Source organism: Drosophila gunungcola, assembly GCF_025200985.1.
Source record: "Drosophila gunungcola strain Sukarami chromosome 3L unlocalized genomic scaffold, Dgunungcola_SK_2 000003F, whole genome shotgun sequence".
NCBI classification, from domain to species: domain Eukaryota; kingdom Metazoa; phylum Arthropoda; class Insecta; order Diptera; family Drosophilidae; genus Drosophila; species Drosophila gunungcola.
Window position 1 is genome coordinate 7,015,885 of NW_026453179.1, and position 26,909 is coordinate 7,042,793.

A 26,909-nucleotide genomic window follows, 5' to 3' on the forward strand; every position below is an offset into this window, starting at 1 on the left:
TTTTTTTTTATTTAATTCACTACAAATTTTTTTTTTCGTATTGTAATCGAAACATAAGCAGCTCATGCTTAACTCGATATATCAAGTTTGCCAAGTGTGAACATTTATTCGGAACTGTGAAATGTTCATGCACCAAAAACTGTACGGTCCATCTCTATTAAAAATAGAAACAAAATGAACGAGGAATTGGAATTAATTAACAGCAACCTAAACAATGCCCTGGCCAAGTTGAAAAACAGCAATGGCGAAGGTCCTCAGGACCGCAAGGAGAAGATGGCCCAGCTGATTCGCTTGCACCTGAAACACGTACAAAGCACGGTGGTCACCCACAGGCGGAGGGCGCAGCAAAGGACCAGGAGGCAATTCCGGAAGTTGCGCTCCTTTTTCATGCAGCAGATGATGGAGATGCACTCGAACTACCTGCAGATGTACGCCATGCTGCGCCTGAAGCATGCCCGCTCCGAGGACACGGACTCCGAGCCCAGTGATGTGGATGTGGAGGAAGAGCCGCAGGAGGAGGTGGGCATGCCGACGGACTTCTTCAACTTCGATTCGCATTTTTTCGAGCATGTGATCCCAGAGCTGAGCGAGGAGGAGTTTCTCAACACGCTCCACGTGACCCGGGGCACCTTCGATACACTGTGCAAGCAGTTGGCCCCCACTCTGCGGACAGCGGATGAACTGGCTCGACGATTGCCAGCCATCTCGCCCGAGAAGTGTGTGGCCTTGGCCCTTTACTTCCTGGCCAGCGGCGAGCGGCTATCCTTGATCGCCGAGCGGTTTTCCCTGCCCCGTCCAAGGACCATCAAATGCCTGAAAGTAAGTGGATCCCCCAAAAACTGCTAGAAAAGGCAACTTTACACAACAACAACTATGATTCGATTCGAAGGTATTCTGCAACGCCGTGATGTCCACTTTGGGACGAGCCCTGCGCCAGTTGCCGCAGCATCCGGTGGACTGCAATAGTGTAGCGGAGGGCTTTCAGCGCGAGAGTAACATGCCCGCCGCCCTTGTAGGCGTCCTGGGAGTCTGCTCCATTCCCATCCGTGCCAATGGCGATGTCAAGCACTCGGTGCTACGCATGGAGTATCTCCTAGACGACCGGATGCTCTTTCGAGAGCTACAATTGGGTTGTGGCCAGCGGGCCACGCTGATGCCCATGTTTTCGCACACACCCAATACCCTCTCCTCGCTGCCCAAATTCCGCATCAATTCCCGCCCAGTCCCGGCATTCGTCTTGGCCCCGGTGTACCAGAACTATCCACTGCGTCCTTGGCTGCTGCAGCGCTACGCCGATCCGATTGCCCCGCACGAGCACGACTTCAACGAGGTGGCCGAGCACCTGCAGGAGTTGAGTGACTGCGCCCTGCATCGCCTCATGTCCCGCTGGAGTTTCCTTAGCCAGCCGTTGGACATTAGCTTCCAGACAGCATCCTGCATCATCACAGCCGCTGCCGTGCTGCACAATCTGCTCGAGGAACTGAGCGAACCACACATGTTAGAATGGGGCAACTCGGTGGATGTTGCCAAGTTCAGAGCAGAACCGCTGGAAGATATGCCCAATGATGAGACACCGTCCCATTCTGCACTTGAGGTGCGCGATTTTCTAGCCAGAACTATCAGCTCCACTGAAATATAATTCCAATAGTTTGTAACAGATTAACCTTAACCAAAACAATACGCTCGTACCGAATAGCAATCACAATAAAAATAACAGACAAATAAGTTACACTATGAAAATGTAAGGTCTCATTTATTTCAAGATGTTAAAAAAGATAAGCAGCCGCATTTAGTAGAGGCGCTGGGGTGGGCCCATGGAGGACTTGACGTGCAGGGAACGCACGTTCTGCCAGTTCTTCTTCAGCAGGGACACCAAGAAGTTGATCGACAGGTTAACGTTCTGGGCCAGCTCGTCGGACTTCATGCCAACGTGGCCAACGGCGACGGACAGGCAGAGCACCTTCTTCATCTGGAACTTGATGGTCGACTTGACCTCCTCGATCTTGCCGATCATGGACTCCTGATGCGACAGCAGGGCAGGGAACTTGCCGGCCTTGTTCAGACCAGGGCCGAGCAGACGGGGAATCTGCTTGATCAGGGACTCGGAGGCCAGGAAGGCATCATAGGACTTGGCCAGCTTCTTCACCAGCTTCTTGTTCTTGTTCAGCTTCTTCAGAGCCTCGGCATCCATGAAGTCGACGTTGTTGGCCTTGGCCTCGTCGCAATGCTGCTGATCGCCAAGGATGCACACCTTCATCTTGGGACGGGGGATGTGCTTCAACCTGCGGATTGCAAGAAAGTAACCTTTAGTTAGCCTAGGTTTCAATAGTTCAAATGGAAGTCGAGAATGGTTGGGGGCAGGGGGAAAACTTACAAAGCTCACGGGGGAGCACGTTTTCAATTTGTTTTAAAAAGGGGGACGGTGTCCATTGCTGGAGACCTACTCAAATTTTAAAGACCCTGAGTGCAGGTCCGCCGAGATGTGTCAGCCACAGATGCTCGACTACCTGATGCCGTGGTGGACGACTCCACTCCCGGGGGAGTTGGTCTCCAAAACACGTGCGCAGGTGATTTAGCCAACGTACTTGACGGTGCCGGAGAAACGCTTGTCCTTCTGGGGATCGTAGTTCTTCAGGCCGATCTGCAATTCCACCGTCTCGAGGAAGCCGCGCTTCTTCTTGGCCGAAGCGTCCAGGAGTCCATTGACGCCCTCGTAAAGCGTATCACGCGAAACTTTCGATCTGCAAGTTGGAATACATTGTTAGCCATTTTACGGAAATTTCACTTCACAACTATTTTGACTGGCTGTTTTAAATGTCGAACTAATGCGCAAATGATGACAGCCCACATATTAGTTGCATATTTAGCACAAGAATCACGTTTTCTTTTGCAATCATTTCCAAACTGATATGGACATGGAAAGGTCTAAAAAGCTGGTTTCTGATTGCAAATAATAAGAGCTGACTTAATGAACAATTAAGGTTTTGATTTAAATTACAAAATAAAATAAAACTTTTGAGATGCCTAGTAATTTCGAGGATTAACACTTACGCCATCTCAACTGTTCAACGTGCAATTTTAGAAAGAAAGAAAGAAGAGGAAGAGGAACGGGGGTTATAGGGATGACACGCCTGTCACGATAGTGCCGATATGCTGGTGATGTGTTTTCAGTATTGAGGTGCTTTCGATAGTAGAGGTAGAGGTATTCTTGAAACTAATAAGGGGACCCTTAAAAATAATTTTAGACATTTGGGTATTTCCTAAACGACGTTATCTCTGAATTGTTGAAATTAAGTAAGTAAGCTGTTACATAGAAATGAAAATTTCGTTGGGGTAGTCACTATTAAACTTGGAAAGCATCCCACAACTGACTGACAGCAGTTTAAACGGAAAAATCTTAATAAGCATAGAATACTTTTAATCTCTAAGTTTAAACTTTTAAGCAAGAGAGTTTAAGTTTAAACAAGCTAGAATGACGATTAAAATTTTCACTACAAAAACTTTTGCATTGAATTTCTTACAATATAATATTTACTTATGTTAGTTTTTAAAAATCAAACTTTTTTAGATGGGTTTAGCCCCCCTAACTAGTACAACAGAACAAGTTAGGTAAAAATATATTAGTAAACATTTTTATTACTCATATACAATTATTGGTTTGAGATCTTAAACTATGTAAATAGGAAGTGTTTTTGAAGAAGAAACTATAAAAGGTTAAAATAAATTGACCAACTAAAATAAACAAAGTTTTGACTTCCCCTACTAAATCTAACAGCTGTTAGGTTTGTTGCGATGTTTTCTGTGCTGCCAACTTGTATTTATATCATTTAGTATAGCAGCCCTGGAATTGCGGCTTTGTTTGGAGCTGAGAAAATTGTTAATAAGTATTATTATTTAAAAGTGCCCTACTTACGGCTCACGTGCCTGTGAAAGCACAACGACTGGTGCTGCACAATCGGTGGGTAAATATCTTGATCTCTACTTTTAAGTAGCTCGTGAAAATAACGTATTTTCTTTCAGCAAAGAGAGGGTAAAGAGGCCCAAAGAGAGTATTTTCGACGACAGAGAGCTCAATTTTACGCTCTCATCAACTGAGAGTGCGTGGAAATAAAAACATTGCTTTCACTATCTCCGCGATTTAGTCTGCATATTAGTTTAGTCGGCGTTTCTGGTAGATATTAAATAAGTGCGTGCTGCCGTTGCAATTGACGGATTATATAAGGCGTTTGAGCCGCGGCTGCATTGATTTTCCATTGACAAATGGCGCGTCTCGTCGAGAGCAATGTAAGTTAATTGCAATCTATTCGCTTCACTGCTGTTTTTACATAACTCCTGTTTCGCATCTGCTGCCCCGCCCCCATCTTTCTCCACTTTCTTCTGTTCTTCTCGCCTTCTGCCATTTCATAATTGTCAGCGGAAGATCTTTTGCTATTCTCTTGGCCAAATGCCTCGGTGGTTTTGCATTGCCGTTCATCGTTGGTCAACAGTGATGGATACTATTTATTCATGTTCTTAGGTATTATATGTGAGAAACATTTTATTTCTGTTTGGTCTAAATTGGTACATTTTCATGGACAAAAAAATGTTCTAAGTATTAGGTGAATGTTATCTTAGTACTTTCTGTCAGTATTAGGGAGTTGTACACAGATTAATATAAAAATCTTTTCATTTTATAGTTGTACCAAATTTACATACTATTATGTACATAAAAACTCTGTAAAACAGAGGGAAAGTAGGCCAATACATTTTTTCAATAGTTTCGAGTTTGACTATTCACTCTTTACAGAGAGCTCTGAATATGGCAAGTACCTTTCCACAGCAAAGATGTGGCGTACATTTTACTAGCAGCATTTGTACCTTGCCTAGTTATAGCCAAAACTTGTATCATTCCCATCACTGTTGGCCAGTGACGTCGACGGTTTAAGAATAGAGATGATGTCGGCCTGGTGACTGAAGAAGATGAGTGATGCGGATCGTCTGGTGGCCAATCTGCGCCGGGTGCCCGTCCGTCTGCCGAAGGAAATGGAGGTTCGCCAGCTGTGCCGCTCCCTGAGTGACTTGCTTGCCGGAGAGTCCAATCTGCTGAGCCTGCAGAGTCCGCAGATCGTGTGCGGCGACATCCACGGACAGTTCCAAGATCTGCTGCACCTGCTGGATCTGGGCGGTTCGGTTGGCGAACATAGCTACTTGTTCCTGGGTGATCTGGTGGATCGAGGCAAGAACAGCGTGGAGACCTTCCTGCTGCTGGCTGCCCTCAAAGTCAAAAATCCCGGGCAAGTGAGCCTGCTAAGGGGCAACCACGAGTGCCGCAGTGCCACTCGGTCCTACGGATTCTACGAGGAGTGCCTGGCCCAGTATGGTTCTGCAAATGTCTGGAGGATGTGCTGCCGAGTCTTCGATCTCTTGCCCCTGGCGGCGATTATCGATGGGAAAATCTTTTGCGTACATGGCGGACTGTCGCCCCAAATCCAGCAGTTGGATGAGTTTCACAAGCTGGATCGCTTTCACGAGATCCCCGAAAGCGGCTGTATAGCGGATCTTCTTTGGAGCGATCCCCATGAAGCATCCGGGTGGACTGCATCGCCACGCGGACATGGACAGCTCTTTGGCAGGGATGTGGTGGAGGAGTTTAACCGGAGGAATGGAATCTCTCTCATATGCAGGGCACATCAGTTGGCAGCTGAAGGCTTTCGCTGGCATTTTGGCCAACAGCTGGTTACCATCTGGTCGGCACCCAACTATTGCTATCGCTGCGGCAACAAGGCGGCCATTCTGCGTCTCAATTCAGTCGGGGATTACGGTTTTGTAGGTGTTCGAGGCGCAGGCGCTGCACACCAAACCGCAGCCAAAGAGACCGAAAAAGCGGTGCCGTCAGTTTTTCCTATGATGCAATCTACCCGTGAATCTTATCCCAAGATACAATACAATGTCAAGTTCGCAGAGAGGGAGAATCAGCTAGTTGCAACTAGTCGTACTCGTACACCCCATCTCTCCCTTAAAAAAACTCTGCCATTCCACATTACTCTTAAGCTCATAATCAATAAATAAATACTCAGTAAAACATTCAGGTAGATTTCCCTTAACCGTAGTTGGCTCTGGCAATGGGTCTCTTAAGCTATTTATCTTATCTATACTCTTTTTTAACCCTGTAGCTTTATCTGGCCGACAGCAGCGCTTAAAATTATAGCACTTTTTGGTTAGCTATGAATTTATCTTTAGCTTTATCTGGAAGATTTTTTTTCAAACTAATCTTTTGAGAAAATATAATGAAGGGGTTTGACCAACGGCTTGCTTGTCATAAATTTTTTAAAAAGTTAAATTAGTTTTTATTACCAGCTACTTTCTAAGTACTGAACCAATACTTTTTGCAACCACAGTGCTGACTCGAGCTGACTCTGCATTTTAATCTGAGAGAGAAAGAGATTGGAAGGGAGATTGTTTTGTATCGGCGGCTCTTCCACGCGACGACTTCACTTCATTTCAATTGGAAATTGGAATCGGCAGCACGCGGTCACACGTTTTCGCTCGCTTTCAAGTTCGGTGTGCAATTCAAATAGCAAATTAGCCAGTTTACAACAAGTGTTTTGTATTTAAATGACGGAATTCGATGTAAGTTCAGGTGAAAGCTTTCTCTCTGTACCCCAATTCGCTCTCCAGTTTTTTTATGGGCCGGCTCTCTGTTTATCTAGGCAGTGGTTGTGACGTCATGGATAATTCGTTTCGCATATGTTTGCCAAAGCAAAAATATATAAATATGTATAACCCAAGGTCGACTGTGATATGGGGCCAAAGTTTGATGTCACAAGCTAGTAACCCCAATTAGCTGCCGGTTTTTAAGGGGCTTCGCAAACCAAACTAAAATCTGTCTGAAATACGAGTGGTTTGGTATTACTTATTTTCTTATCACCACAGCTGACTGGTGGAGGTTTCCGCTCGTCATCGTGACCTTTTATTAGGAATCAGCCCATCAAAAGACCAACAATAATATCAAGTGCTTACTCCTTTTTTAAAATTAGTTTGGATGGCAAATATCTCAAATATCTCGGCCAAGTTAAATGTGTTAGCTTATGAAAAGTACATTACGATAAGTAACGATTTATATATGTTCATTCGTGGGTTATCATTTAGCCGATTATTAATTGAATTAGGATGTTCATTAACTTAACATTATAAAAGTGTAGTGCTTTTACGTGACAACGTTTAAATAATATATTTGTTCATACGCTTTAATTTTCTAACCGTGCATTTACCTTTTTCTCACGGTAGTGTTTTTTATTGCCCCTTTAAAAATTCAACTACTGTGCATTTATATTTTACTTGCGTAACATACATGATTATTTTTAGTAAAAATCAAAGATTAAGCGATTAACAAGCTTTTTCACAATCAATTTGCCATTTGCTTAGAATGAAATTATAATCAGATAAAGGTAAACCTTCAATTTAAAGTCTTCCTGGTTTAATCTACTTATTACTATAATATTGGGAGTTATTTAACAATGTAAACAGTAATTCTGATTTCATTTTTAAATCTGATTTGGAAAAGGAGTTGCTATTTATTTGTTGATCAAAGTCACTTACTTATCTCATTTCTGCTCTATACTTTTTCAGTTTGTTCCCATCGCCGTGGGCGTAGTTGCAGTGGTTGCCGGCGCCCTGATCGTTCACTATCTGCTGAACAAGAAGTCGACAAAGCCACGGAGGGAACCCAATCGCACCGCCCGCCTAAGGACACTGGTGGACCCCAATGACAAGTATCTGCTGCCACTCATCGAAAAGGAAAATCTCAGCCACGACACCAGGCGACTACGGTTCGGGTTGCCCTCCAAGCAGCATGTCCTTGGTCTGCCCGTTGGTCAGCACATCCACCTGATCGCCACCATCGATAATGAGCTCGTCATTCGGCCGTACACGCCGATTTCATCTGACGAAGATGTGGGCTACGTGGACCTGGTGGTCAAGGTGTACTTCAAGGACTCGCATCCCAAGTTCCCCGCCGGCGGCAAGATGACCCAGCACCTGGAGCAGCTCGAATTGGGCGACAAGATCTCGTTCCGCGGCCCATCTGGCCGCCTTCAGTATCTCGGCAACGGCACATTCTCCATCAAGAAGCTGCGCAAGGATCCGCCCAAGCACGTGTCCGCCAAGCGGGTGAACATGATTGCCGGCGGTACTGGCATCACTCCCATGCTTCAACTGGCCAGAGAAGTGCTCAAGCGCAGCGACAAGGACAAGACCGAACTGGCGCTGCTGTTCGCCAACCAGGTGGGTTATTCATCAACATTCTTGCTAACCAAGTTTTTAATTTCGAAATTTATATTATTTGTTTTATTCCTTCACAGAGTGAGAAGGACATTCTACTGCGCACTGAGCTTGACGAACTGGCCCAGAAGCATCCCGATCAATTCAAGGTCTGGTACACCGTCGATAAGGCCGGCGAAGGTGAGTTGCAGTCTTAATGGAGCAGAGGCAGCCTAAACCACATGATCGTGCTCATCAGATCGCATCATTTGTTCATACAAGTTTCTTTTAAAGTTATACAATTTTGTGTAGAAAATGATTATTAATCAGAACAGTGATCAAATGAGTTTGAGTAAGGCAAAGATATATTTAATTCAGATATTAAGATAATTAAAATTTAATAATAGGAAGAACATTATTGCAAATGTGTGTGAGTGAGTGTATTCAAAATGCTTAAAGAGCTAACAAAAAAATAACAAAATTAATATTAAATTGATCTGGACAAATTGAACTATAAAGAACAAAATTCACATCTAAGATGAGTTGAGATGTTAAAAATTGCCTGAGAAAAAAAGAAATTGCTTCGCTTTACGCGACAACAAAAACTAAAGCCAAATCATAACTTAGACTATAACATAAATACTTAGACCAGAATATACTCTTTTAGACTGCACCAATCTTTCCCTTGACTCGAAAATTGACAGCCACCTTAGATAGCATCATTCGCATGCAGCATCTTCATCCGCATCCAACACCAACTGTTAGGCGATCCACTAAGCCATGTGCCAAGCATCTATTATGTTAAGAATCTTGTGTCTGCCCCTTTGTCCATGCTGCTCATAAACGGATGCCGCGAACGGGGAACGCGCGGTTTGTAGCCTGGTCCTACAACACCGGACACGTTAACGACGACATGATGCAGCAGCATCTGTATCCGCCGGATGTGGATACGTTGTGCCTGCTGTGTGGTCCTCCACCCATGGTCAACTACACGTGTATTCCGGGCCTGGAGCGACTTGGTCACCGGGCCGAACAGCGTTTCAGCTATTAAGATTAGCAGCTTCAGCTGGCAAACTAGAATCTATCCCTGAGTTTTGCTTTCATTTCACAATGCCAAGCCAGTGGGAAAGATTGCGTGCAGCAGGTCTCACACTCTGAGTATTATTCCGTGAAAATTAAGGCTAATTATATATTTTTGTTTAAAACTCTTCTTCTAGGATGGCCGTACAGCGTTGGCTTCATCAATGAGGACATGATCGCCGCCCACCTGATTCCTGCCAAGGACGATACCATCGTGCTGCTCTGCGGCCCACCGCCCATGATCAACTTTGCCTGCAATCCGGCGCTGGACAAGCTTGGCTATCATCCGGACACCCGATTTGCCTACTAGAAACGATCGCCCGGGGCGTATTCCTGCGAAGCGGAACAAAAATTGCATTTCGGTTTTGTCATTTTCCATATTTATCTGTTGCCCCATACCAGCTCATCCGAATCCTACGAAATTCTACGAAATCGCGGCCTGAGATCGATGGGAGTGAACGCAAAGCGAATGAAAATAACATCGATGCTAATTGTTGAAATTCTTTTTTATGATTTGTGAATAAATAAGTGTTCAAGAAAAGTAAGCGGGTTGAAATTCCATTAATGCTTGAGCAATTTGCTGGAATTCACCTTTTTGATCCCTTAGCTACCATTTTGGTTCAAATCGATGAATGGGTATTTATGGTAATCCTACTAATTATACATTATACACATTGTCGCGAACTCAACAATTACCGCCCTGTGTTAACGAAAGAAAAAATTGATGAGATGATTAAATCCTAAAGTAAAATTAAAGTATTTGAAATATAATTTAACAGACCAGCAAACTTGAATGAGTATGTTAATTTCTATAAGCTAAGCTACTTGTCTCAGCAATGCTTTCAAGTTTATAATGTTAAACTTTTTTTGTTTATATTGGCTCCATGAATGAGCACTAAAATGTCATTTCTGTTCTATTATCCACGAATTATTCGGTAGAAGCGGGTAAAAATGTTTTTTAACCTATTGTGCGGTGTTACTTCAATAGTAAAGCAATAATAAATTTGTGTTTCAGTTATTTATTATTATTATTAGAATCTTAATGCTTAGTTCTTCCTGTGGGTCAATTTTACGACAGTCTTGTGGCACCTTTTCGGATACTTCAGGAACTACCTATCTAAGTGATTTGAATCCATGTCGAGTTATGTTTTGCTAGAACAATAGCACCTTATTTTATAGTAATCCGCTAGGTTCAGCACCAAATACGTTCCTCATTGGGTTTCATTGGGCACATTTGCCAAACAATAATTCTCGAAAAGATTTCCTCAATGTAGGGGGAATACGGTTATTAAACATGTATCAATATAAGATTGCTGCCGAACAATCGAATATTTGCCATACACAAATAACGCCATATTGTATACTTAATTTTAAAACCTTATATACATTGACTGGCCCACATTGAATTAAAACACCCAAATAAGCAACAATATCTACATTAAGCAATTTAATTTTTTTAATCAAAAATTTAAATTGAAAAATACTTTTACTTGTAGTGACTTGTTTCTAACAACTTTATCGCATGACTTTTACTGGGAAGACTTGAACGTAGTTTCATATAATGGTTTGAGTATTCGCTAATGCGTAAAGTAAAATATGAGTGCATGTAGAATGTATGTATTGTTGAAAGTATTGAAAATAAAAAAAAATAAATCTGTAGATAGAAATAAAAAAAAAGGAATGGAAACTTTTTAACTCAGTTTTTTTTTTTACAAATGTAATACAAAATTAAGATTAAATAGTCGCAAAGTTGATTTTTTAAAAACAAGTTAAAAGTAGTATTTTAATACTACAAAGTTTATGTATTATTTCTATCTACAGAATTAAACTTATTTTGTTTTTCAATATATTCTTGAATGATTTTCTAAATCTTCTGGTTCATTTAGTTTGAAATCCAATTTATTCAATAGTCTGGCAAGCAAATACAAAACCCTCAATAACTCCAAATAACAATTAAACCAAATCAGCAATTTTTTGTTGTGCATGTCTTTCACAATTTTATTAAATACAATAGGTATATGGAATATACGGCTTGCGAGCACGACGCACTCGGCAATGCTATATCGAATTACATTGAGTAGTTAGTACAATCATATAAATTATATTAGCGTAGAACCTCGTCAACTCGGTTTTTGCATTAAGCTATCGCTCTGTTTATGCTCTCAGCAACATCAATCCACCTACCGACCAGGAAGATTAGACTAAGTTTAGTAAACATTTAGTAAGCGTCATTAGATTAACATGAATACGAGTTAGGCAGCAATTCAGGGCTGCCATTTGAACCAGATCGGCACGATTGACGGTGCTGCTGTTGGGGTGTTTGTGTGCGTTTTGTAGGCGGCTTAAGTAAGTGTCTTTTGTAAAATTTACGATTGTATTTGTTTCGTGGTTCACAGAACATTCATGGCCTAATAGTTAGTATATAAATATGTTTATGTAAAATAATTCTTCAAGCTAGCTGTTTCTGCTAAAGACACATTGTATACATCCACATGATTCAATTTATAAATACATAGAGAACAGAGATTGATGAAGCGGTAACGTAAAATATAAAATATCGGTAGCCTTAGCAGAACCACACTAGGTTCGGTGTGTGACTGCTGGGGGGTCTTCTGCTTTTTAGTTTGGCTCGTTGTTGGTCGGTTGGTTTTCCAAGACTGCCGCAGTTCCTTCTGCTCACGCTTGGCGTGGCAAGCTCTCACCGTGGACAGACGTGAATGTTGATGGTGGAAAGTGTGCGTACTTGTTGGCAACTAATCTTCTATATGGCGCGCATATAGAATTGTCCAGTACTTGTTACTTGTTACGGGAGCTTGCCAATCGGCCAACCAATGCAGAGCTTGGATGCAACTGGTTTTGTGGCACCGAACTGCGATTCGATTCCTCCATTGTGTATACTTAAATCTAAAACTACGAAATGGTACATGGAAACACTAAACTAAAATAAAATTTGACCATGGCAGCGGCACTAAACACTTAAAACTTATAAAACAAATTCACGTTCGATTTGGAATTGACCTCCTGTTGCTGTTGCTGCTGCTGCTTCTCATTTTGCTTGGCATTGTAGGCCTGGCTGAGCTGATCAAAGTCCTCCTTGGTCAGCTCAATTGATTCGATCATAGCTACCTTATTGTACCTGGTAAGAAATGCGATAGTTAGGAAATGCTTATGCATGTGTTTTAAAGTTCTCTGGCATACTTGTCTCTATTGTACTTTTCCCGCATGGCCTGCGTGTTGAGCTCCTTCGCCGATTTGTGGGTTTGACAAAGCTGCAGGACCACAATTTTCATGTCCTCCAGTTTGTAGGTAGTGATCTCCTCCAGCCGCGGCGTCCACATCTCCATGCCCAGAATGTGACGAGCCAATGCGAGTGATGCGGACGACATCAGTGAGGGCAAATATTGCAAGTACGTTTCTCCCTCCATCAGCGACAGTTCGGATATGTACTGCAGATGGAAAATGAGTTGGACAATCTTTCGATAACTTGTATTTGCCAAAAAACCTACCAGCGTCAGGAACCTCAGCCTCTCGGGCATGTCGCACAGCACCGCGTACGTGTTGATAAAGACATAGGCAGTTGGTGTGCACAGATCAAAGGAGAGAATCTTCAGGATGACCTGCTCCATGCGCAGCACTTGGGCCTTGGTGTAGCTATCGTCAGTGAGGAACACAAACTCACCGACATCTGGAGGATAGATCTCCTCGTATTTACTAGAAAAATAAATTATGAATTATTAATGGAATAATTAAATCATATCAACATTAACTAACAACCAAAAGCCACCACTTCTGCCTACTTTGGGTACCTAAATGACTACTTACGAGGCAATGTACATGGCTGCTGTGCCCACCAGCTGCAATTTTGAGCGAACCACCGCCATCAGGCTCAAGAAGCGATCCAGATAGAAGACGGATAGATAGAGCGTCTCAGTGTCCAGCTTGTACTCCTCGGAAACTTCCACCAGCCAATCAATCAGGATGGAGCGCATATTGTGACTAATGTCTTTCTGCCTGCGCATATAGAGTGGCTTCGGGCGATGATTCTTCTGCAAAATTCAAACAAAAGATGGGGCCGATTAGTAGGGTCAACAAATTAGCAAGCAGCCGCCCATAATTTGTAATTACTAAAGCAAACTTTGTTTAGCCATGGATACTAACACTTTCGGTTGGGCATTAAAAGATTCTAATCGTTAACATATTTCGCACAAATTTTCGTAATGTTTGAGATGCCGCGCGCAAACAGCGTATTTATTTCCATAAAATTGTTTAGTTTGCAGCAAAAAACTGTGGTCTACACTTTACCAGCAACGAATCGACAAATCTATACCTCTTAAACAAAACGTCTTTAATGTTTTGTAAAAACTTAGTTTTAGTTAGTTTTAGAGACTTATATTTTGTAAATAAGTCAATTACTTTCAATATGCCATAGTATATAAATACATAACTTAATTTTTCCGGTTAGGGGGTACCATAAATGTCCAAATTCTATGGTCCTACCTGGGAACCAAATTCAGTTTAGTCAACCCAAGCGAATCCCATGGGAGGAGTGGCCAGCATACGCGAGCGGATCGAATTTACCAATTTTTATTTGTTTATTGGTTATTTCGTGGTACGTGAGCCGCATTCAAATTCCCAGGTCAAACGTGAAAATCTTTGCCAAAACGCCTATGTGGGCAATATGTACATTAGGTGTTTATTTAATGGCCGCTTTAACGATTATTGGACACGTCAAGCGCCACGGTCTGTACAAATGGAGGAAATGTTTAGACCATTTTGCTTTCAATTGGAATGGAATCGTACGGTTGGTTTTATATTTATATATATATATATATATTCGAAAATTTATTTATATCAAGAAAAGAAAGTTAAATAAAAATCACGTGAAATCAGACCAAAAAACATAGATAAATATTATAGTTCTGACAGTGTAACATGTCCATTAATTTGTAATGTCCTTATTGGCTAAGATCCATTAACATATCCAGAAATGTTATATACGAAAAGTTTCCAACCCAGAAAGGCTGACTGTACAAGCTGTATTAGGCAGAGGCAAACAATAAACAAAGCACCCGGCAACCGGGCAAACAAACTCAACCGGAATTCAAATAAAATACACATTTTTTCTTCCAGGGAAAGGCAGACATTATTCAGACCTTACTGATCGAACAATATAGCCACTAAATACATATAGCTGTGTATATTTTGTACAATACCGACAGGATGACGCTCAAAATCGGAATATGCACCAAGCAGGATCTCGACGAGGCGATGAAGCTGCAGAAGCGGGAACAGTACGAGGATGAGCGCAAGCGACGCATCTTTAATGCCAAGCAGCGCCTCTATGGGGTGAGTAATCCGCAGAAGTCTTGATGAACCAAATCCTCGAAAGAGTTAAATCGTCCAATAGCTCGACATCGAAATGCTGGATCGCCAAATCCTCGAGAAAAAGAAACAGCAAACCGCGCAGATGGAGTGCGACAAGAAGTTCGAAGAGCAGGAGCAGCTGCAGAAGCGCCTGATCTCCGCCCAGGAGAAGGAGCTAGAGAAGAAGCAGCGCGTGGTGGACTCGGATCTCAACTACTATCGCTGCCGCTATCAGCGCAAGGAGCAGCGACGCGAATTCGACTTGAATGACCCGGACTTCCTGAAGAAGGCACGTCCAACACGAGTGGCCGACGATGATATTGCGCTGGGCGTGTCCAGTGCCCAGATCTTTCTGGGCGAGGATCTCTACAACGTTGAGCGAAAGGTGCGGCAGCGGGAACAGCAACGTGCTTGGCTGGATCAGCAGGTGCAGGAGCGCAAACGGGCGGAGGAAGCTCGCAAAAAGGCCGACACACTGCAGATGGAGGACGTCGGATGCAGGGACAGACATCTCCAGGAGATGGCCAAGTCCGATCACCAGATGCGCAATCAGGTGATCCAGCGCGTGCGCCAGTTCAACATTAACATGGCCAAGCAAAAGCAACTGGATCGCGAGCGGGAGAAACGCGAGAAACACGAGGATGACATGGCCGAAATCTACAACATGCTGTCCAGCGATATGCTCACCGAAAATCCGGATGTGGCCCAATCGCGTACCGATCCGAACAAGAAGATTGCCTTCATGTATCGCGGCATGACGCCGGAGGAACTTCGCGTGTTCCGCTTGGGCCAAGAGCAGCAGCTCCGCTTGGCCACGCAGCGCAAAACGGAGGCCCAGATGATGGACAAGCAGTGGGAGCAGTATGCCATCAACATGGACCGCACCCTGGTGCTCCATCAGATCGAGGATGATCGCCGTCGTAAGGCGGAATTCGATGAACTGATGCGAGCCAATTCCAAGTTGGCCGTGGAGCAAGATAAACAGCGCAAGGAAGCCCTGGTCGGTTTGAGCAATGCCGTCTCCGACGATTTTTACGATCAGTTCAACAAGAATTCACGTTAGTTATTATGACAAAGAGTTCCCAACCAATAAAAAGCATATCAAGAATCGGAATATGGTGGCCTGGATGCGATTGGAGAGCTGCCTCGCAACTTGGATGTGGGACACTTTTCCACTCGTGTCCAGGACACATCAATTTTGAAAGGAAAATTCTAATGTTCATGTTCAAAGCGTATGACTTCAAATAAATACAAATTATCAAAACGTATTTAACTATCTTAAATATCACAGGATTTCGTGTAACAGAAAATATCTGAACAACCGAACAATTACAAAAAAAAGTTGTATTTTATTATTTACAAAATAAGACATTATAATAATAAAACATCAAAAATAACTCACACAATTTTTCGCAAAACGCAAGATAAGTTATATTAAATTAGTTCGGTTAATTCCCAGCAAATATAATGCAAATGTAGTAATAAACGATGAGTTTCAGTTATTTAGCAATTGACCAGAAGCAGATTTATAAATTAAACTTATTCTATGTTAATACTTAAGTTATAAACAACAATATACGATTTATGTATTCTTAATTTTATAAAGCCAAAAAACTCCTTAACTAAAACCCTATTATTTTAATAAACTTTTGTTACTGCTATGCAAACTATTTAAAGCCAAGTTGCTAAACAAGTATATTCTTAACGTTGGCCAATTTAGCCACAAAAGAACCCAAGTAAAACGTGTCAACAACAATTATGACTATTTTCACTTTTCGCTACCAGGAAAAACATGGCATGGCCACAAGAAAACAACATCAATTAGCTGCAAGTCAAATTCCATTAGTTCCGAGTGTTCCACGTCTGTTCTCGGAAATAGTAAGCAATGCAATGCACAGCGTCGAAACGAGCAAGCGAAGAGGAGTCAATAATACCGCCGAAGGATGAGACGCTGGCGAGCGTTTCCCGCCCGATAAACATGTGACGGCGTTTGGTGTAAAAGAGGGAAGAGGGAACGGGAACCCACGGACTTACGGACCCACGAACCAGAAACACAGGCAGCGTTGCGTGAAGTGAAGGGAATGCCAATGCCACATTAGGGTGCGACAGGGTCCGTCTTCCTGTTCGGCTACCCCCCTCTCCTCATGAATAGAGAAATTACGTCTGCCTGCGTCTGCACACAAATATGAAATGCACATGGCCAAGGAATAGACAGGGGATAATAAAAAGAAAACAACGAAAAACCAAGGCTCTCAAGGGGACAATCCTTACCAGACGACATTTCTTTCTTGTGATATCAAGATTTTTTCCTATCTTAACAATCTTGTCTGCATAATGCTTTAAAAAAACTAAGTTAAATGACGGGACTTATTAAAATCAAAACGTATTACTTTTTATTAATTCCCCTCAGCTTTATATATATCCCTGTTTTTCATTACTTTTTAATTAGATGTCCTCTTTTACTGTCAAAAAGTCATTGCTGGTGGTGTGTTCTTTAAACACATTTTCTATAATTTCATTTATATTCTCCAACGAATTGCTTGTGAATTTTTGCAAATGTTAAATTTAACAAAAGATGACGTAATATACGTACAGCCTAGGGAATTGAAACTCTCGCAATAGTCTTTTTGATCGGTCAACTTTATCGGATGCGTGTTCGAGCATTGGTCGACTCGATTTTGTTGTTACAAATTTACTTGCAATTGAAATTAACATATAAATATAAAAGAGTAAAAACATCATATTTCTTTATCAAAAACAATGATTCAATAAAAATCCATTAAGTTAAAAATGGTAGGAGCTTAAACCTCCAAGATATTATAGTAAGTTGTCACATATTTCATTCCCTTCATATTTTACACACATTTCTTAGTTTTCATAGTGCTGACAGGTAAGTTGATTTAAAGTTATAAAGTAATGAAATAAATAAATTCGTTACTTCGTAGAAGTACGAGGATTAATTAAGTAATGATAGATGTCAAATTAATTTCGATGAAAATGAGAATTATGAAGACACTGATATTGATACCGTTTATCCAAAATAGTTTTAAGGGTCTTTAACAGAATGGCATTTAAAATAAAAGTCTGACGGACTTACCTCGCTCTCCCGGAAATTCTGGAGTATATCCATTTGGTACTGGACCACTTCGAAGAACCGTTCGCGATCATTGCGTGGTGGCAGCTCCTTGACTTGTTCACCTGGCGTGGCCCCCGATGCGATGTCGTCGGTTGGCTGTATGCTACCAAGAACCGAGCGATCCACGGACATGGGTGACATTAAATCCGTGACGGACATGGGCGTGCCATCCAGATCGCAGTCAACTAACTCCTTTTCCACCCCATCGCTATAGTAAGTTTGAAAACAGTCAAGTATGCATAATATAAACAGTAACATCAATTAAAACTTACATCTTTACGGCGTATTGGTTTTCTTTATCGGCCATGGAGGCCAATGATTTGCCGGGTGGCGCCACCTGAGTGTCGCAGTTATCCTCGTATACGGAGAAGGTCTTGAACTGCTCCACCACGGGCACCACATTTGATTTCTTGGCGGCATATTCCACGTTTTCATCGACATTGAGGTTCCTTACGTCACGGAAGACCTGCTAAAAGGAGCGTAAGATAAATAGATTAAATTATGATTAAAATTAAGATTAAATTGAAGGTTTTCAAGTGTTTGATATTACTTAACAAAAAATATTACAAATTTCTAAGCAGCTTCGGTATGTGAACCGGAATTTTGTTACCAGGGCACATGGCCTATGCTCTCAGCTTATTGAGTCATCCGAGATTAACGAGTTAAAAATTGATCCCGACTTAATATTATTCAAATAATAAAATGGAAAAATTGAAATAACTGTTTTAGCCTGCGCATTTATAGAGCTGCAAGAACAAGACTTCTTGATTCCCCTTTCCCCTTGGAAAGATCCTGTTATTTAGTTGCGCGCCTTTCCCTGGCTTCTGATGGTGCGCTTATGTGTGCGTGAGATTGCGGGGGTAATTGCATTTGCTATTGCTTTCCCCTTTGCTCCCCTGATTTGCTGTTGCAGTTTGAAAAAGGCGCGCATTTGCAATGCATTGTGCTACTTTCTAGGTTAGTTTTTAGTTTAGGCGCGGAAATTAGCAAAGGTTATCTCAAAAGAGCAATTGATAAATAAGGAAGAGAGTAGGGGGAGGAGAGCGGGGAAAAGGAGAGCGAACCACCACCACACACACACACACCCAGGCGCACTTATGTGAAGATCCCACCACCATAAAACATAAACGGCAGCTGCATAGGAATTAAAGGGAAACGGGAACAGTACTTACCACTTTCCCGGTCGGACGCGGCTTGTTGTTGCCATTGAGCACGGCGAAATTCGCCCGCGGCGCAAGCGCATTTTTCTCCGATTTCGCAGCGATTACACCCAGCGGTTGCTTGGCGTTTTTCACTCCGGCCGGAATCGTAACGCCCGGATTCTCCTTGTTGCTAATGTCTTGGTGGATATGGAAACTGGCCATCGTGTGCTCCTTTTTGTTCCTTTCTTCGTCTGCTAAGATGGAGTCTTGTCTCGCCTTCTCTTTGTTCCTCTCTTTCGCTAAGCGTCGCTGTTGTTGTTTTTCTTATGCTCGGCGCTCACACCAACACACACTATCACAGGCTCATATGCTCAACGACGCACACATGTATAAGCGAAGGCAAATTTTATCATCAAAAAATTGACGCTTGAATTACACGCACACACACAGTTTTGTACAGAATTCATTTGACTTTCAATTTCTACAGCATTTTGCGTCACGGGAGCGTTGGAATTTGTTTCCTCGTTTTAAATACGCTCGCACAGACTCTTCTATTACTCACTATTTTTAAGCTCCGTACTTGTTGTGTGGATCGCGGCTGAAATTCAATTGCTGGCTTCGTTTGATTTTTTCCCGGTCAACACGTCTTACGAGGGAGATGGCAATATTAGGTTATCGATTAGAAGAGGAGAAACATCGATGCCGTCATCGATGCTTTTAAAATATCGGTTTCATCGATGTTCGGGGGGGCAACATCGATGTTTTGCCAGCACTGTCTACTCATCATCATTTGGAAATTTATGATCTAAATGTTAGGAAATTTATGATCTAACATAAAAATGTTAGGAAAACGACTAATTAACATTGCCGTTACAAAATCGACGATTTTGAATTTCGAACTTTGAACAAAACTGAGCAAAGCTTTGGACACCGATTCCGGTCAGTTCTAGAGATGCACCCTGGACATCGTCCAAGGGCAACATCGATGTTTTTCAATCTCCCACTGCGGGCAAGAACCATGTAAATTGAAAGTATATTTAATATTTTCACTTGAAAATTATATTTTGTTCAAATTTAATGTTTGTCGATGGTGTTGGATAAATTTCTGAAAAGTAAGTTGTATTTATACAAACTGTCTTTACATTTGTACATTTACATGGAATCGCAGCTTTAAATATAATTTTTTATAGGAACGTCAAATTTAAATGAAAATTATGAGGATTCGGTATCAAAAAAAAGCAGGAAGATTCGATTGTTTGGGACTATTTTAAAAACAAATCTTTTCGATCATATACAAAGTTCAACTGCAATGACTATGCTCGCAAACGCTAATGGAAATGATAGCTTTTGATGTCTAACCATTCAGTTGTGTAGAGGATGATGGGTTGTTAGAATTTTATTGAGGGGATCTCGGTGGAAAAGCATGGCTTTGTTTAATTGTTCCCGGTCAACACGTCTTAGGATCAGCTTATCGATTGTTGTCGGTGCCTATCGATGTGTGCGCTAGTGTGATCATCCAGACGTTAGGGATTTTTATCGCTCGTGCCAGTGTTAATAACTTACACAGGGCGGAATAATTAAAACTACTTTAAATAGCACTTAGCTTACAAATTGCGAAATTTAATCGACAATTTCCATCGGCTGTCCGTACGTTTAGTTCTACGCAAACAATTCCCATAGTTGTAAAACTATTTGGATGAAACTTTGCAAGAAATCATCTTTTTTTCGCAGGTAGTATGAGATGGAAGGCGCCGGATTGCCCTAGTATATCATATAGCTCCCATAGGAACAATCAGGGAAAAAAGGGGAAACAAAATTTAACTTAACTGTTTTTTTAACATAAATCCATACACTCCGCAGTATAACACTTTTTAGCGTTTTAAAAATTACGGTTATAACTTTATTGTAACAATCAGAAAAAAAAAAAAATATATATATATATATATGTATATATATATATATATATACGTATACGTATAGAAACATTGGCGTCTTAATGAATATTTAACTATTTTAATATCTGCAGGGGTATATAAACTTCTGTTTGCCGAAGTTTGACCTTTTTATGTATTGTTAAAGTTTTGTCGGTCTCTAGCATATACTATAAAAGGCGAATCCTTTAAAAAAGTATGCGTAAGTTGAAAAAGTTGCAGTTAAATGATTTAACAAAATTAAATCAATTGTTCAATGCTAAAGTTTATTAGTTTTAGCTGCTAAGACATTCGACTCATTATGACGCAACAAAAATAGTATTAACAATGGTAGCTATTTTAAAATTCTAGTGTCTTGCCTTTCCTTTAATCCTATATCTTTAATGCCCATAGAAAGTGCTATTACGGTGGTGTTTTTTTTTTGCAATTTAGGGACATCTTCGGCTTGTCCTTGGGTTGAATAGTCGAATTTTCCAAAGGTTATGCTCTTTAAGCGCCTTTTCTGGACATAAACGCCTCGAAAGGACACTCGTTCGCCGGCGCTGCAGATGCTTATAGCTTGCGCACAGGACAAACCGCCGCAGGACTCCTGGTTTTGGCATTGTCATGGTATCAAGACCGTAGACTGCAGAGGAAAACGGCAGGCGACTGATGGACATCACCGTTCGTTGACCCAGTTGCAATCTGGGATGAGAAAGGCATAACAATTGTTGTACCTAGATAACTAATAAATTGGTTGACGACAGTCGAAAATTAATTTTACAAACTTAAAAATATCATTTAAAAAAACTTTGTATTATTCTATAAAATCCATACATATTTCTATTTTGATGGGCACGTATTTTAAGCTAACAAAGCTATATGATTGTTGTTTAAATAAAGTATTAAATTGGAAATCAGTTTAAAATGATATATTTTCGAAGGTCTAAATACATAAAACTTAATTAAAACTATTAAGAAAAATGTTCTTCCTAACATAAAAGTATCTTTTTAGAAAAACCTTGTATTATTCTATCAAACCACTACATGTTTCTATCCATCTATAAGGTTATATTTTTGTTCAATAATTTAAATATTGTTCCTATGACAAATATATTGCCCATTTGTACCTATATATTTACCCAAAATAGAAAAAAAAATAGATTTTTGAGTCTAGTCTGTTACACCATTATTAAATGTAAGTATTCAAAATATATTTTTAATATAAAATTAAGACTAGTTGAGTAGGTACCAGGTACATTAGCAATGTGCCTATATAGAGTATAGGTACCATATTTTGCCCTCCACTAGTTGCAGTTGCTTGCAGCTAGGACTCGCGCTCTAAATGCAATTTATATGTATGACTGTGAGTCCATTGTCCTTCTACCTGGACTCCAGGACCCTGGAGGTCGGTTTGCATTTGTGTTGACTCTCCTTGCGAGAAGCGGTTGTGCAAAACGCATGGAATGTTGGCCAAGACTGCGGATACGTGAGCTGTTTTCCATTATTTGTAGGGATTTTTTTGCCTTACTCACACATGGATGTCCACAACGCTCATTGTTTTCGCATTTCAGTAGTTTTCTGATGCAACAAAGTTAGTTTCCGGGGCGGCATTTGCAAGATGTCTTGTGCAGGACAATGCAAAATCTCATACACCTTTCACTCACTGTCTTAAGGCTATTCAGCTGCTCCAGAAAATTGATTTTTTTCACCCCACAAACAAATTCTACAGATAAATAATAAAATTATAATTGCAAATCGTTTCTTTTTTGGTACATTTTCCATGAATTTATTCGCTCAATATCATTTTATATATTAAGGGGAATATACATAACCAACATTGATTAGTTACAATAAACTTGTATTAAGTGTTAAGGTTTTTAGATTAAATGACCCCTAATAAAATGTGTATCAACAAAAAATATGGAATCAAACAGCACGCACACTTATTAATTTAAATTACTTATATGAAATATTATGAAAATTAAATAAAATAGTCAGATACACATGCATCAACATTCTTTTTATTATGTTAAAATGAAAATCAATAAAAAATTTGCATCTATATAAGTACGTTTAATTTTTTTTTTCAATTTAAACCGTTTTTTTTTCTTAAAAAAAGCACGAAATGATTTTAATAGATTTATTTAATATAAGCTAATATTAATTATATATGTTGAAAAATACATAAAAGAGTCACAAAAGACAAATTATCGTTTTGATTACATACATTAAAAAAGTCTCTTTTTTATGGCTTTAATGAGTTATACAAATTTTTAAATACTTGTTCGTCAGCCATTAAATCATTAAATAAGCGAATTAAGTTCTTTCTGTCTGGCCACGAAGAATTTTGGGACTTAAATGTGAACATATACGGGTAAGTGGGAAAGCAGACAGACCAGACATTCTCTTTTTTTTGGGTGGGACACATTTATTCCGGCGGGAAAAGTTACCAGCTCCATTTGCTACAGAACTATTGATTGACATCTCACTTGTTGTGGCCAGGATGGGAAATTCGACAGAGGGACAGACTGGCGCCAGTTGGTTTTGAGGCTTTCGGTTAAACAATCGCACCCAGCAAAAATAAAAACGAATTAACCGCAGAGCAGAAACTTTTGAATCGGCCAACTGTTTCTGGGCTTGTAGAAGTCATGGCCAGAAACTGAAAATGAAACTTAAACAGGGGCAGCCGCAGAAAGTTTTAATCGCCGGGCAGACCATGGCCACCAGGGGGTTTGATCCCGACACCGGATTGGGGACCATCTAATGGGGATTAAAGTGTTTCTGTTTGTCAGGGAAAAGAAAATTTCTATGCTAGTTGGTTGATTTTTAAAGCAACTTAAACTGTTGCCTCTTTAATTATACTATTTAGAATTAGCTTGCTATGTAAGGGCAATGTTTCAGTGAAACTTAGAGATATATAATTAGTTTAATCACTGGCTAAATTAACACATTTTTAAACACCTTTTATATCTTGTAGTATATTTTCTTATTTTAACGAAAATAAATTTAATCGTTTGAATACTTTTTTTGATCTAGTACTTTATTACAGGACTTTAATACTCTCTTGGCAGGATCAAAAACATTGATATTCCAATATTGGATATAGTTTTAAGTACATACAAAATTTAATTATCAAACCAAATTGTTTTTTGACTATTCAAATTATGTTTTTCATATAAAAAGTAAAGAAAATTGAACTGAATTTATGTATGTATTAATATGAATGAACAAATTATTTTAAATTAAATGATTGAGATAAAACTATTAAATTTATCGCCAATCTACCTGTCAAGATTGGCAATTTTTATTCGCTTAGCTGGTTTTTCCATACACTTATTTTAAATTCACTACGTGTATGTTAATATTCTGGACTCAGTGAACCGTGCTCAGTGCGTGTCGAAGTGTGAAAATGTGGCCATAAACCATCGCAAATCCCATCACTCTCCCTCGAAGACCAATTCAAACCGATGAAATTGTGCCAGGCAAGTTAAAATAATTACTTATTAATGTGAGTAATAGCGCCGAACCGTGGGGAACACTGCGAAACAGGCTGTGGGCCGTTTCTGATTTCAGTTCGAAATAATCGTGATTAATGGCCGTGATTGCCGGCAGGTGACAGCAGTTAGCGGACTGGGTCCTTCCGGGGTCCCCCATTCGCAGGACCTCGCAGGGCAACGCAAAATAACTTAAAAGTCTATTAAACATTTCCCAAGGACACTCTGCTTGGCTTTGCCCCTCCTGTTGCCTTATATTTTTCACAATTCACGCCACTCCAGCGAAGCGCAATAAAAATTTATGCTCAATTAATCTCGGCAAGCTGAGTTTTGAGGAAGGGACAAAAATCGATCATCTATTCCCCGGTCAATGGTAATTCATTGCTACGCCCCACCAAGCAGTGGACCCTATTCGACTGAAATCTCTGCAAAATTAGCGACAATTGATGGGTTGTAATTACATTAAGTCCGGAAAATTCGGGACCCGGATTTGGGATACTAAAAGCCAAACTGTAAACGAGTGTTTTAAAACGTTGATGATTCTAAACAGAAATTGTAAATGTTTATACTTCTGTCCGGATCGTAATTGGTTAGTTTTGAAAATCATATTTAATTCCACCTATAAGTAGTAAACATAAATTCTAGTGAAGTGCGAGTATACAACACCGATAAAAAATGAAATAGTAAAAATTATTTTCTGACTATTGAATTCAAAGTTGTTTACCTTATATTTAAACAAAATATTGAATCAGGATTTTAAATGTACTGCGCATTAAGTTGCCAAATTTAATATTCAATACTTTGATTAATGTTGAAAATATTATATTTAAAATAGTTCCCATTGGACTTAAATAAATTTTGATTAATCTAAATATGGTTTAAATATAAATTTAATTTTCAGATATTAAAATTAATTCCAAAAAAAATAGTCAAATAAAAATTTTTTATATATTTTTTTTTTTTTTTTAAATAGCTGAATACCGCAATGGATGGAAATCAACGGGGAAAATAGCAGGTTTTTTAAACCAGTGAAACTTTTGGTTTACGGTAGCGTTTTGCAAATAAATGAAAAAAAATTATAACTTTTCTGTTTTTTATTTTTTTGTTTAGTTCTTCGACATTTTGTAATGGTTAAATATTTCCGATTTACGGATTAAATTTCATCAAAGTCGGACGACTATATCATATAGCTCTCATAGGAACAATCGGAAAAATAAATGAAAAAAATTATAACTTTTCTGTTTTTTAATTTTTTGTTTAGTTTTCGACATATAGCAATGGTTAAATATTTCAGAATTATGGTTTAAATTTTATCAAAATCGGACGTCTATATCATATAGCTCCCTTAGAAATAATAAAAATATATAAAATAACTATCAAATAATTGAGCTGCAAATCATCATAGCTTCAATGTTTTTAAACATATACGAAAGTAAATCATAATTTTAATGTTTTCAAAAATGTTTAATTCTTGCAATAGCTGCAAGGGTATATGAACTTCGGCTTGCCGAAGTTTGCTTTCTTTCTTGTTTTTATTTATATTAAATTGTTGTTTTATTTTTATTATTTTAGAAAAAGGTAAACAGACATGAAAACGACTTGGAAAGGTAACTCTAAATTTAAAAGCCTTGCGATAATAACTTCACAATAAATTAATATTATGTTTTTTAATTAGCCAAAGATAAATTGTTTTGCAACATACTAAATATCGAACTTACAAACTTAAGTATTTTAATAATATTGAATACATTTCCTCCGTGTGCACTTACATATGTCTTCCTTTGATCACAGCTTTCACTGACTAATCCACCCATGACATTAAGTGGGCAGCTTTGCAGGTGTGAAGTTATTTACTTAGCGTATTAATTTCCTCTGCCACTGTACTTGACTGAATCCCTGGATTATGGAATTGTCAGAGTGCGAATTTGAGCATTAAGCTCCTTGTCCATCGCTGATGCACTTTCCCCTCCAGTAAAAGCGCAAAGAAAACGCTGCAAAAGCGCATGGGACAACAAAAAAGAACTTCATTTAATTGGATTTTTTATTTTGGCCCTGCTGCCAAGGACTTGCAGAGCGTATCAACGGCAAGGAGCATCAGTTGTCCTGCCCAACGCTTCTCAAAAGAAAATATTTGGCAGCGAAAAGTCCGCGGAGTGCGAGCGTGTCCCTTCGAGTCCTTCGACGCAGGACGCAGGACAAAAGCGCCGCCCGAAGCGCATTTTCCGCTCTTCCCCACATCGGCTTTTAAGTTGAGCTAGGAATTTCTTAAAGCAATGCGGTCGAATTTCACGAATCCTTGGGATTACTAAAAGATAGAAAGACCCCAGTCTAAAAATGGTAAAATAAAAAAAGGCACTTTTTTTTAGTATTTGCTTAAAAAAATTTAAATTGTGAAAACTTAAGAATAAACCAAACTATTACATTAACTTTTTAATAGCAATTTAAAATTTCAAAAAAGATAGCTACTAACTAGTTACTCTGCTTAAAGTTATATATGTTTAATAATTTATTTCTATATTTCCATTTGTTGGGCAGGCAAAGA

The 26,909-nt window shown here is 39.9% G+C and overlaps 6 protein-coding genes across 12 annotated transcripts; 4 read left to right on the plus strand and 2 right to left on the minus strand.

Annotated features, from left to right (window-relative positions):
* The first annotated feature begins 100 nt into the window (after positions 1-100).
* On the plus strand, positions 101-1,722 carry LOC128258550 (uncharacterized). Its single transcript, XM_052990212.1, has 2 exons — positions 101-819; positions 890-1,722. The coding sequence occupies exons 1-2, from the start codon at positions 175-177 to the stop codon at positions 1,637-1,639; spliced, it is 1,395 nt and encodes a 464-aa protein (XP_052846172.1). The 5' UTR covers positions 101-174; the 3' UTR covers positions 1,640-1,722.
* LOC128258551 (60S ribosomal protein L10a-2) lies at positions 1,723-3,171 on the minus strand. Of its 2 annotated transcripts, XM_052990213.1 has the most exons (3): positions 3,052-3,171; positions 2,586-2,741; positions 1,723-2,282 (listed from the first exon to the last, which is right to left on the minus strand). In XM_052990213.1, exons 1-3 carry the CDS (start codon positions 3,054-3,056, stop codon positions 1,790-1,792), a joined length of 654 nt encoding a protein of 217 aa, XP_052846173.1. In that variant the 5' UTR covers positions 3,057-3,171; the 3' UTR covers positions 1,723-1,789. The 2 variants fall into 2 exon arrangements, with proteins under 2 accessions (XP_052846173.1, XP_052846174.1); XM_052990214.1 differs by lacking the exons at positions 2,586-2,741; positions 3,052-3,171 and adding an exon at positions 2,375-2,538.
* A 971-nt stretch (positions 3,172-4,142) lies between these two features.
* On the plus strand, positions 4,143-5,887 carry LOC128258342 (serine/threonine-protein phosphatase 4 catalytic subunit). Its single transcript, XM_052989927.1, is given in 4 exon segments — positions 4,143-4,284; positions 4,415-4,516; positions 4,787-5,808; positions 5,810-5,887. Coding segments are annotated over 2 exon segments (954 nt in total). The 5' UTR covers positions 4,143-4,284; positions 4,415-4,516; positions 4,787-4,932.
* LOC128258549 (NADH-cytochrome b5 reductase 3) lies at positions 4,143-9,863 on the plus strand. Of its 4 annotated transcripts, none has more exons than XR_008267974.1 (5): positions 4,143-4,284; positions 7,609-8,262; positions 8,340-8,439; positions 9,117-9,382; positions 9,456-9,595. XR_008267974.1 is itself a non-coding variant. In XM_052990210.1 (4 exons), exons 1-4 carry the CDS (start codon positions 4,261-4,263, stop codon positions 9,626-9,628), a joined length of 951 nt encoding a protein of 316 aa, XP_052846170.1. In that variant the 5' UTR covers positions 4,143-4,260; the 3' UTR covers positions 9,629-9,863. The 4 variants fall into 4 exon arrangements, 2 of the variants coding, with proteins under 2 accessions (XP_052846170.1, XP_052846171.1); XR_008267975.1 differs by lacking the exon at positions 4,143-4,284 and adding an exon at positions 6,450-6,609; XM_052990210.1 differs by lacking the exon at positions 9,117-9,382 and having other exon boundaries at positions 9,456-9,863.
* Positions 9,864-11,665: 1,802 nt separating this feature from the next.
* LOC128258713 (G2/mitotic-specific cyclin-A) lies at positions 11,666-19,621 on the minus strand. Of its 2 annotated transcripts, none has more exons than XM_052990515.1 (7): positions 18,991-19,621; positions 18,091-18,284; positions 17,780-18,026; positions 13,141-13,364; positions 12,825-13,029; positions 12,517-12,764; positions 11,666-12,454 (listed from the first exon to the last, which is right to left on the minus strand). In XM_052990515.1, exons 1-7 carry the CDS (start codon positions 19,180-19,182, stop codon positions 12,295-12,297), a joined length of 1,470 nt encoding a protein of 489 aa, XP_052846475.1. In that variant the 5' UTR covers positions 19,183-19,621; the 3' UTR covers positions 11,666-12,294. The 2 variants fall into 2 exon arrangements, with proteins under 2 accessions (XP_052846475.1, XP_052846474.1); XM_052990514.1 differs by having other exon boundaries at positions 18,091-18,287; positions 18,991-19,620.
* LOC128258716 (RIB43A-like with coiled-coils protein 2) lies at positions 14,101-16,087 on the plus strand. Of its 2 annotated transcripts, XM_052990520.1 has the most exons (3): positions 14,101-14,119; positions 14,449-14,664; positions 14,726-16,087. In XM_052990520.1, the coding sequence occupies exons 2-3, from the start codon at positions 14,539-14,541 to the stop codon at positions 15,743-15,745; spliced, it is 1,146 nt and encodes a 381-aa protein (XP_052846480.1). In that variant the 5' UTR covers positions 14,101-14,119; positions 14,449-14,538; the 3' UTR covers positions 15,746-16,087. The 2 variants fall into 2 exon arrangements, with proteins under 2 accessions (XP_052846480.1, XP_052846479.1); XM_052990519.1 differs by lacking the exon at positions 14,101-14,119 and having other exon boundaries at positions 14,364-14,664.
* Positions 19,622-26,909: the final 7,288 nt, after the last annotated feature.

Coding starts and splice junctions, on each gene's coding strand:
- LOC128258713 (XM_052990514.1), bottom strand. CDS start 19,182: ATGGCCAGTTTCCATATCCACCAAGACATTAGCAACAAGGAGAATCCG. Junction 13,030..13,140: donor GCAGCCATGTACATTGCCTC/GTAAGTAGTCAT, acceptor TTATTTTTCTAG/TAAATACGAGGAGATCTATC. Junction 12,765..12,824: donor GGCTGAGGTTCCTGACGCTG/GTAGGTTTTTTG, acceptor TTCCATCTGCAG/TACATATCCGAACTGTCGCT.
- LOC128258716 (XM_052990520.1), top strand. CDS start 14,539: ATGACGCTCAAAATCGGAATATGCACCAAGCAGGATCTCGACGAGGCG. Junction 14,665..14,725: donor CCAAGCAGCGCCTCTATGGG/GTGAGTAATCCG, acceptor ATCGTCCAATAG/CTCGACATCGAAATGCTGGA.
- LOC128258550 (XM_052990212.1), top strand. CDS start 175: ATGAACGAGGAATTGGAATTAATTAACAGCAACCTAAACAATGCCCTG. Junction 820..889: donor GGACCATCAAATGCCTGAAA/GTAAGTGGATCC, acceptor TTCGATTCGAAG/GTATTCTGCAACGCCGTGAT.
- LOC128258549 (XM_052990210.1), top strand. CDS start 4,261: ATGGCGCGTCTCGTCGAGAGCAAT. Junction 4,285..7,608: donor CGCGTCTCGTCGAGAGCAAT/GTAAGTTAATTG, acceptor ATACTTTTTCAG/TTTGTTCCCATCGCCGTGGG. Junction 8,263..8,339: donor CGCTGCTGTTCGCCAACCAG/GTGGGTTATTCA, acceptor ATTCCTTCACAG/AGTGAGAAGGACATTCTACT.
- LOC128258551 (XM_052990213.1), bottom strand. Junction 2,283..2,585: donor CGTTTCTCCGGCACCGTCAA/GTACGTTGGCTA, acceptor TGCAATCCGCAG/GTTGAAGCACATCCCCCGTC.